Source organism: Clupea harengus, chromosome 9 (genome assembly GCF_900700415.2).
Source record: "Clupea harengus chromosome 9, Ch_v2.0.2, whole genome shotgun sequence".
NCBI classification, from domain to species: domain Eukaryota; kingdom Metazoa; phylum Chordata; class Actinopteri; order Clupeiformes; family Clupeidae; genus Clupea; species Clupea harengus.
In genome coordinates, this window is record NC_045160.1 from 12,513,311 (window position 1) to 12,523,911 (window position 10,601).

Sequence of the window (10,601 nt, forward strand, 5' to 3'; positions counted from 1 at the left end):
TAAACTATGCCGCACTGCTATACATTTGCTATGGTGTTGACTGATGCGGAGATGGTAAGTGGAAAGGCACTGTAGAAATGTTAATGGTTTTGATCCAATCCTTAAATTAATTCATGTCAATTGTAACAGCTGAGTTAGCATTTGGGTGTATTTAACTCCATTCAGTGGATAACCTTGAGCAAAGAGGGGCGGCACAAAAACATGGGATTTCATATTTTTTATTTTTGTACAGAAAATTCCACCAGTGTTCTGTCCATCTGTTGATGAAGACCTACAAAGACAGAAGATAGAATGAATGTAGACAGGATGCAGCTGCACGTTTTGCACATAGAATGTTCAATGAGCCATTCTCAGCCAGTAGTTCAACATGAGCCTCTGTTCCACATACTGCACTCAGGGGGGTGGGTACCTGAGCCAGTCACCATAGATACAGAGGCCATTATGTTAGGACAGACGCATCACAGAAGGAAAAAACAATCTGCACTTTATTAATCTGCCAGGCCTTGCACAACAGAAAAGACAGCCATGCAGACATTAAACCACTGATTATGCACTCACAAGCATCGGAACATAAGACAAAAACTAACAATGTTCAATAATTCTAGACGAGGGCCTGCCAACCAATTTCATCCATTACAGTTCCTTACCCTTTAAGCAGTGGGCACAGGAGCACCACCCTGTGGCATGACTGGAGCATCAGGCTTGACTCCCTTCTGTTCGGACACGGGAGTGGTGGGGAGGACCTCATCCTTGGGCTCCACAATGCTGACATGGTCTGGCAGGGGCTTCTTGGGGCCAATCTTACCACTGGGATCCCAAGGCAGCATGATCTTGACCTTGATACCCAGCACACCTGGATGGGTGCAAAAATGTGACGTGAACCTGCTGCAGCACAGTGACGCTAAACATGCAATTTCAAGTCAATCCTTCAAAATATTAAGCACAAGACCCTTCTCAGACAAATGCCTCTATGTCTTCAACTGAGCAGAACACCTTTCCACTGAGGACTAGACTCAAAGGCACAAAACGTGACCCTAAGCCAGACACCACAGTAGAGACAGAGTCCATTTCCGACTCGTCATCGAATCATCACTGAAGGGAATGACTTTACATTGAATTTGTCCTGCAGTCTCTTGCAAACATACTAGGTCAGATAGCGGTTTATTCCAACAAGCACGACATTCGTTTTCTGCCAACAGTGGCAACATTTTTCCACACTGCATGAAAATTCACAGCATTAGAGGCTTCTCCATTGACACAGCAAACCCAACCAAAAGGGATACAAGTTCTGCTTGGAAGTGACAACACAAAGAATTTTGTTTACTCAGACTTACCCTGCCTGAGCAGGACGTGGCGGACAGCGGTGTCAACGTAGTAGTTGACGGGGTCTCCGCTGTGGATCATCAGGCCGTCCACAAACTTCATGGACTTGGCCCTCTGGCCCCTAAGCTTGCCAGAGACAACCACCTCACAGCCCTTGGCTCCACTCTCCATGATGAAGCGCAGGACACCATAGCATGCCCTGAGAACAGCGAGTTACAGTTAGTGACAAGGGACTGCAAAGCACACACCTGATAAAAGCTACATAAGCCTAACAAGTGGGCAACAGGGCACTAAAGTTCATAATCAGGAGAAATTCTGGGCCTTCTCAGACAAATGCCTCAATGTCTTCACCTGAAAGGGACATCCTCCTTTGTGAGACTGAACCCAGGGCCACAGAACGTGACCCTGAGCTAGTCGCCACAGAGAGAGCAAGTCCTTTTCCGACTCGTCATCGTATCATCACTGAAGGGGAGGTGGGATGTGACATGCAGGAGACATGCAGGAAACAGGCCCTCAAAAAACCTCAGGTCCTAAAACGATCTAAATGGGTGCTTACCTACGGACAGCCAGACCTCCCAGCAGCTTGTAACGCAGAGACTCAGCCTGAGCAATGGCACACAGGCCCCTGGTGGCAACTTTCTCAGCATAAAGCTAGAGGAGAAAAGTAATGTGTGAATGACTCGCATGATTCTGTCCAGCCTAAAGCACAGAGTGAAGCTAAACATGCAATTTCAATTCAATCCTTCAAAATATTAAGTACAAGACCCTTCTCAGACAAATGCCTCGATGTCTTCAAATGAGCAGAACACCTTTCCACTGAGGACTAGACTCAGAGGCACAAAACGTGACCCTAAGCCAGCCACCACAGTAGAGAGGGAGTCCATTTCCGACTCGTCATCGTATCTTCACTGAAGGGAATGACTTTACATTGTACATTTCTTACGCACCTCATGTTGTGCTTGAAATTAAATATGATGTGTGCCAAATGAGTAAAGGTCAACGTGGCCACAGGTTCCTCACCTCCACACTACCTTCTGGGAAGCCGAACCTCTTCTGAACAACGGCGGTCAGTTCCCGAATACGACGGCCTTTCTCACCCAGTACGTTCTGTGTCCTATGATAGAACAGGGATGAGTATTTGATCACATATGCAAAGTTCCAAAATGAATGAGCAGGCTTGCATGCCAAAGGCATTGTGTATGTGCCCCAGTGTCAGGGTACCACTAGAATACGACTGGATAGGTGCAACAATGTGAAGTGAACATGCTGCAGCACAGAGTGAAGGTAAACATGCAATTTCAAGTCAATCCTTCAAAATATTAAGTACAAGACCCTTCTCAGACAAATGCCTCGATGTCTTCAAATGAGCAGAACACCTTTCCACTGTGGACTAGACTCAGAGGCACAGAACGTGACCCTAAGCCAGCCACCACAGTAGAGAGGGAGTCCATTTCCGACTCGTCATCGTATCTTCACCGAAGGGAATGACTTTACATTGAATTTCTGCGCTGCAGCCTCTTAACACACTGGGTCAGATAGCCGTTTATTTCTAACAAGCACGACATTGTGTCCTAAGATAGAAGGGGAGGGTATTTGATTGCATATGCAAAGTTTCAAAATGAATTAAAACGAACATGGATACCCCAAAAAAGTTGTCTGACTTCACCACATACAAAAATGAGCAGGCCTACTGGCCAAACGCATTGTGTATGTACCACAGTGTCAGGGTACGACTAGAATAAATTCAGTTACCTGGTGGCAAGAATGATGATCTCTGTCCTAGTAGGAGTGACACGGACCTCCACTCCAGAGTAGCCATCCTCAGCGAGCTCACGGGTCAGGAACTCGTTCAGTTCGGCTTTGAAGATGCCGTCTGATACAAACTGTGAACATACCATAATCAGAAATTCAGACCTACTAATTGGTGTGCCAAGATAGAGCAGGGATGAGTATTTGATCACATATGCAAAGTTCCAACATGAATGACCAGGCCTGCATGCCAAAGGCATTGTGTATGTGCCCCAGTGTCAGGGTACCACTAGAATACGACTGGATAGGTGCAACAATGTGAAATGAACATGCTGCAGCACAGAGTGAAGGTAAACATGCAATTTCAAGTCGATCCTTCAATATATTAAGTACAAGACCCTTCTCAGACAAATGCCTCGATGTCTTCAAATGAGCAGAACACCTTTCCACTGTGGACTAGACTCAGAGGCACAGAACGTGACCCTAAGCTAGCCAACACAGTAGAGGGGGAGACCATTTCCGACTCGTCATCGTATCTTCACCGAAGGGAATGCCTTTACATTGAATTTCTGCCCTGCAGTCTCTTAACACACTGGGTCAGATACCTGTTTATTCCTAACAAGCACCACATTTAGTGTCCTAAGATAGAAGGGGGAGGGTATTTGATCGCATATGCATAGTTTCAAAATGAATACAAAGTTCAGATCTACTAATTGGTGTAGGCTACTATACTCGCTTCACTACACTGTCAATCATGAATTAGCTGACATGCTAATATTAGCCAGCGCCAGCCATACTGTTCTGCCTGGTAGAGCATTTAGCTAACTGTTAGCTGCGAAGAAAATAAATGACTACTAGTCATCATTGAAACACCCCGATTAGAAAAGCACTAGTATTTCAGAAAGACTTGACAAATTAATAACAACGGTCAGCCTCAGGGATAGGACATAGCGTAATTACATCCTAGCACACTAGCCGGCAAATTAATTCAGCTGCGAAGTTCGTCCAAAAGTGGATGTGAACGTTAACCAACATTTAAGTTCTAGCTAAATTGGCTATAAGAGAAGTTACGTTTGAAATCCAGGGCCTGGCCATAGACCACTTCAAACATTATTGTAGACACTGCAATAAAAAAAAAATACAGGGACTGCAACGTAACATGAAGCTACTACCTACACGTAGCTAGCTGGAGCTAGAATCCAGCCATGTTTGCGTTGAGATGTAGTGCTGACTAAATCCAAAATAATCCTCACTTATAGTTTGAGCAGACACACATGCGAAAATGAATAAGCATCGGTTATATGACACCGAACATTTCAATGTCTGTATTTAAAGAAAACCTACGCGTCTTACCACAAAAAATAGGTTATGTTGGACTCACCTTTCTCTTCTTGGATATTTGCACCGCCATCTTGCTGGGGGCCGTAGACAGGAAAGGAACGCCTTTTGAACTGGAAGTAAACTTATACAATCCCTTTCTGATTTTCTTCCGGAGAGCGTGATGGGTATATGGTAATTGTAGTTTCACTGATATTCAAAACCCTACGTTTCAAACCTTTGGTGTTTTAGTACCATAGGGGCCGAGGTTAATGTGATAATATACGGCTATCTCGTGACAATTAAACGGTTAATAAGAAACCATTAAACTGGAGTAAATAAAATTAATTCTAAAGTGTATATCTGTGTCTAAGTTTAGGCTTAGTGACTAGTCGGCAAAAACAAGTAAAGTGTGTGAGTAAAAGCTTTTGGCAAGTTGGATGGATTGCAATAATCATAAATATGCACAGATAGACTTATTAAATGATAAAATGAACAAACCAATTCAATTAAATAAACCCAATAAAATGTGCCCCTATACACCCTCTCCCTATACCCACTTCAACTCCGTTCGCGCATTCAGGTGGAGGGTCCGCCACATTACGTTCCAGCTAAATCTGTGAGGGTTTAGGGCTGTCCCTGTCAAATCGTTAAGTGCATGAGGGTTCGCTCGCGCAGACATTTTGAGCTCTTTATGTACACTTTCCATAAGAAGCTAATGTTGCTTTTCCCAAATAGGGTATGTTGTGGAACTGTAAGCAATCAACTGTTCCACAACTGTAAGGAATGCATTTTAAGGGGAGGGCGGGATCAAAATAAATACATTTACAGCATATCATTTTTGTAAGGGGGTCCGGGGCCATTACCCTGTGAAAAAGGGAAAAAATTAAAGTCTCAAATTCATATTTATACTTTTTGACCGCTAACACTGAATAGAGGACTCAACAACAAGGACTGTGAGGAGCAATTCTTTGAATATCAGGAAAAGTGTATTGAAGTACAATCGCAGACCTCACCTTTCATTCACACAGGCTACTTGCTGAATATGTATTTAGCTCTAAGATGATGTTAAGTAGCCTAAATGATCAGATAACCTGCACTAAACCTTCTCACATTTTGTCCAAATGCCGCTTGGGATAACTGGAATGGGATTTGGTTTGGGATTGGCTGGGATGGGCTGTCAGCAGAGCTGGAGTATGGTGTGTCTGGATTTTGCGGAGGATGGAAGTAAGCTTACACTTGGTGTTGGTAGATGTGCTGGGCTCGACAGTGGAGGCAGCATGCACTGGGATTGAAGCTGCCTGTTTTTTAATGATCCACCTATCCATGCTGGAAGGTTTACCTAGCGAGCTAAATAAAACCTGGTAATGTAGCGTTTTTTATCTGTAAACATGGAGCAGTTCAGTGTGTGTGAAGCAGGAGCGGTCACACCAAGACTGACTAATGTTAGACCAAAAGCCAAAAGTGAAACTAAGTCTGATTGGCCAGGGCAGCCACTGCCACACACACCCAAAATGATAGGAGTAGGGGCCTTTAAAACAGCTTAATCAGCACACACACCCGAGATGCTTCATGAACCACCTCCATTCCTGCCTATTGTTTATAAGTTTGAGACGAGTGGTATTTTGGACACAACAGTAACTTTAAAGTATATGCAACTCAAACTATACAAGACTTCTAATATAACTTCTAAGGATTTTAAGTTTGAATTGCTGAAAGCTGCAGCTACAGACAGGTTTTGTAGTTTACTTCTCTGGCGATAATGTTAAGGAGAAGCACTGATCTAGCACACCCACACCTTCAAAATGGCCAATAGAAAAGCAGAGCATTTTTTGATGACCAATTGACAAAATGACAGAAAAGCCCGGAACACAGAGCTACATAGGGCACATCCTGGATGGCTAGTGGGAAAGACACAGGTGTTTATCTGTCCTTCACATGACCATATGCTATCAAAATGAATTTGATACCAAAAGTTGCCTATAAAACCATACCTCAAAAAGTGTCAAATTGTTGCATAGTGTTACTTTAAGTGGCAGCCATGATTAGAACTGGTCGAAAGGAAAGGTGCATAAATGCTTCCTTTCGTCGCTTCTTTAGCACTAGACCCTCCTTCTTGAAAATTCCCTGTAGCAGCAACAACCCAATCAATAACCCATCAACATGATCCACATCCCGCCCTTTGTAATATTAGTAGCTTAGTGTAAGTGCAGTCGGACACTGGTTGTCTTTTCCTAAGTCCTTATGAATTCTATTTACACATCTTTCATTGACCTCATGAAGTTTTCCATCGAGGTAAAGGAAAAGTGGTTAGGAAAAGACGATAGGATGGACTATCTGATCGCAACCCCTGTCTGAGGTTATTACCCATGATTCATAGCGTTGCGACCCAGGAGGTATGATCATAGACATGTATATATGTCTATGATGATACCTACACTAGCAGGTATGGATTCAGGTTCCGTGGGGCTAGCGACAATACGCAACAATAGGAGGCAATTTGGCTGCAAAAAGCGTCAAATTAAAAGTCAGTTTTCACATTTTGTTTGAAAATCCGGTTTGACAAATGTTTGATAAATACACTGCATATGGCATCTGCGAATTTTGTCATTTTAGCAAACCCATCTTGCAAATAACCATGGAATGAGATGGTAGCCTATTAGGTAGGCTACACAACATTTCGTTTTTGGTTGTATATCATCATTTCTCCATTAAATCAATAACACATAACCACATCCAGAAAGTTGCATTTCACACCAAGGGCCTCATAGCTGATAAAAGAAAAATACTGCTTGTGAGTCATATAACATCCTATACATTACTGAATACAATGAGCCTATAGACTGTCTTTAATATGAATAGGAAGGACAGAGTTGTGAGTTGAACTCCCCCTTTTATGTGACTTATTTAAAATACATATTGATTATGCAATACAAATTGTTAACACACATACACATACAAAAATAATACAACACATACGTTTACAACAGAATGAACAAATGAAAAAAATCCTTAAAAAAAACATTAATTTTTTCAGGATACAGCTCCACAAGTGGAGCAAGAGAAGCAATCATATGACAATTACTCTTTGACTTTGTAACCTCTGAATCCAAATCACTTAGGAAGACTTAGAAGGGGTTGGCATTGTATATCTGTACATCTGTATGCGAAGACTGTACGCCTACAGTATGTGACTCAGCTGGGGCTTGACATGCCCTGGTACCTACCAAAGTGATACAGAATCAGGATCAGGATTATTACCAAGTAGGTTTCCACATACAAGGAATTTGTCTTGATTATGTGGCATCAAATAGGTTAAATGTACAAATGGGGACAAGATGAAACAAGAAACATAAACAGATTAAACAATATACATAAACAATCTGAATAAAAAATTTCATAGGAGAAGGAGAATCTTGGAAATGTACGACAGTGTAAGGTTGTGTCAATATGACGCACTAAATAGCTGTCCCTGGGATGAAACAGGAGTCTGTGGACATTGTTGATAAGAGTGACTGCTGTCTTGAATTTTTTTTTCTTATGACTGCATTCTCAGAGGGGAGTTTTTCAAAAAGACCTGACCAGGATGGGAGGGGGGGTCAGCCATAGTCTTCCCTCCTATCAGGGCCCTGGAGTGATGGCAAATTGCAGCCAATTGCCTTCTCAGTAGAATTTTTTTTTACGCTGCAGTCTGCTCTTGTCTTTGGCAGTGAAGGCAGCATACCAGACGGTGATGGAGCAGGTTAGGATGGACTCCTATACTCCACAGCCTGGTACCTACAAAGGCAATTCAGCTCACAATATCTGTACACAGTATTTTCTTAAAAGGACTTTACACAAGTAACCGCACAGTTACAGAGTTACAAATTGTAATTTTTTGCACTTCATATCAGAAAGCAAGACAGGGAAAGTGGCAGTGTCTGCCTATTTGTCTACATTACATGTAATTTTATTCACATGTAAAAAGACAAAAAGTAATGCTGAAAGATACAGAGACAAAAATAACCCAGATAACTTTGTTGAGGAAGCAAGGCCTGTTTAGTTGACCACCACATCAAGGTACAGGGTTGGACGGGACAATCCTGAAGACGAGGTTAATGATAAAAGACATGTTCTACAAGTGGACACAGAGAGATTCACATGGCTTTTTTTGTTTTTTGGCAATAATAACAATTTCCTTGTTATAAGGATTTCATTTAACCCCCAAATCAAGGATGCACAATTTGTTGTTTTCTGAGCCACACAAGTTCATCAGTTAGCCGTTATTGTAGGCCAATTCTATGCATTTTATTGCCTACCTTCCAACTTTCAGTCTCTGGAGAAACAAAAAACTTTTTTCAGCTTAACAACACTAGTAGGCTCTTTGTATTTGCATTTCAAGCCTCTTCCCAGTTTGGTTTGTATTTTCCCAACTTTACGTGTATTGTTCCATTGGTAGCACAAGCAGTTTTTTTAATTGAGCATTTTGTCTACATTTGTTGTTGTATAATTTAAAACAAATAAATAATTTGAGACTTTTATTTTGAAATAATTACGAATGGCGGCCATATTGAAATCTTCGTTGTTGTCGCTGGCTACACGCTGCTTAACACAGTTTGTTTTGTGTACCTCCAGAAATCTGAGTTTAGTCATGTGAAATGGTTCATAGTAGAACGTGAACTTAAATATCTTGTTGCCACATTTCAATATATGTAGTTATCTAGTGAAAATACGTTAGGTACCAATACTACAAAAGTAGCTATCGCCTTTGTTGGAAGATTGGCTGCTGGAAGCTATAGCTAACGTTAGCTAATGTTTGCAAATCGAACTAACAATTAACAAATGTTTGAGATAGTTGGCTGGCTGACCTAGTCCTAGACGTCTACCTAAAAAGTTTTGCCCAAGACGAAAAAAAGACGGTGAGTAATGATGGTAAATTGCCAGGAGCTCTTAAATTATCACAATAATAATGGCATGCGAGTAGGATAGTGCATAACATAAGCGAATTTGTCCGATTTTCCATGACATAATGCAGGTTTAGCTGACATAGTGTTACATAGTGGAGAAAAATGTAAAAAATTGTGTTAAATCCTACCCTGAAAATCCGTTCAATTTACGCAAGATTTAGACAAGTTTTAAGTTACATGTGAGTTCTGTCGATAGTGGATGAAATATAGTTCCTGTCTTTTGTCTAGCCTAATGTTTGCATCCTTTTTGCTGGTCTTTGTACAGCACTTCGTCCAGCGGTCAGGATGGTGTGTGAGCTGCTTCTGTCGTCTGTGTGGTTCCTTTTTGTTATCTTTTGGATGGAGACGATCAGCGTATGGCTCTTCCTATGTTTCTTCTACCAGGATAGGGCCTTCTATCACTGGGGAGATGGGTGAGTGCGCTGTTTTATTATTTATTTAATTGTTTATAAATATAGATTTTATTAGTAACACATTTCTTTAAGAAAAGAGGAAGGCTTACCTTGGTCCTGCTATTTGTGGTCTTTGGAAATGAGTGACACAGGGACACATTTATGCACCACCTTTAAATTAAACAGTATACAGTGATTGATTTCTTGTAAAGAGGTTCTGCTGCTGAACTATTAAAATGTGCTGAGTGGAAATCTTTGCTTTGCTTTCCTGCAGGGTGTTTGCAGATGACCCTGGACAAATGCTCTACATGTTAACCAGGTAAGTGGTTTGTATAGACACTCCTTTCTATAGGTACGATTATTCCATTTCTATTGGTTATGGGAAAGGTATCATTGGTCACAACAAAGATGTAGTATTGCACTTCTCATTCTTTTCTAAGTGTTATCTTTAATTTATTGATTTCAGTCACTTTATATTTAGTCCCACTTTAAATCATCCAAATCCTGACATTGATATTTTTTATTTTTGCAGAGTGGACCGTTCTGGGGAGATGCAGACATGAGTCAAATGTGCAAGAAAATGTTGCACGTTTCAAACAACCTAGAAGAATGGGGTCTTTCATATTTCTTTCAAACCATCTTTTAAGGTATTCCATTTCTGAGTCCATCTTCATGGACCTGCCTGAAACCCCCTTGGAGATAAACAGGACCAGAGGACGGACGTTCTGGTTAGATTAATGACTGCTGTGGTCACGCCTGTGTGTTTGATGGAAAGCAGAAAAGGTTAAACATAAATACAGACTGTCCTCCTGGAAGCTTTTTCCGCTACACTACATTAACCAGCCTATGTTCTCTGCCCTTTTCCAATATGGTC

The 10,601-nt window shown here is 41.5% G+C and overlaps 1 protein-coding gene and 5 non-coding genes across 6 annotated transcripts; all 6 read right to left on the reverse strand.

Moving 5' to 3' along the window:
• Positions 1 to 202: 202 nt before the first annotated feature.
• On the reverse strand, positions 203 to 4,563 carry rps3 (ribosomal protein S3). Its single transcript, XM_012836204.2, has 7 exons — positions 4,454 to 4,563; positions 3,076 to 3,206; positions 2,344 to 2,437; positions 1,880 to 1,974; positions 1,335 to 1,522; positions 648 to 853; positions 203 to 271 (listed from the first exon to the last, which is right to left on the reverse strand). Exons 1-6 carry the CDS (start codon positions 4,481 to 4,483, stop codon positions 651 to 653), a joined length of 741 nt encoding a protein of 246 aa, XP_012691658.1. The 5' UTR covers positions 4,484 to 4,563; the 3' UTR covers positions 203 to 271; positions 648 to 650.
• Positions 950 to 1,098, reverse strand: LOC116221959. The gene has a single exon (XR_004164379.1). It is a non-coding gene; the product is annotated as a small nucleolar RNA SNORD15 (small nucleolar RNA).
• On the reverse strand, positions 1,644 to 1,791 carry LOC116221960. Its single transcript, XR_004164380.1, has one exon. It is a non-coding gene; the product is annotated as a small nucleolar RNA SNORD15 (small nucleolar RNA).
• Positions 2,089 to 2,237, reverse strand: LOC116221958. Its single transcript, XR_004164378.1, has one exon. It is a non-coding gene; the product is annotated as a small nucleolar RNA SNORD15 (small nucleolar RNA).
• On the reverse strand, positions 2,656 to 2,804 carry LOC116221955. Its single transcript, XR_004164376.1, has one exon. It is a non-coding gene; the product is annotated as a small nucleolar RNA SNORD15 (small nucleolar RNA).
• LOC116221957 lies at positions 3,471 to 3,619 on the reverse strand. Its single transcript, XR_004164377.1, has one exon. It is a non-coding gene; the product is annotated as a small nucleolar RNA SNORD15 (small nucleolar RNA).
• Positions 4,564 to 10,601: the final 6,038 nt, after the last annotated feature.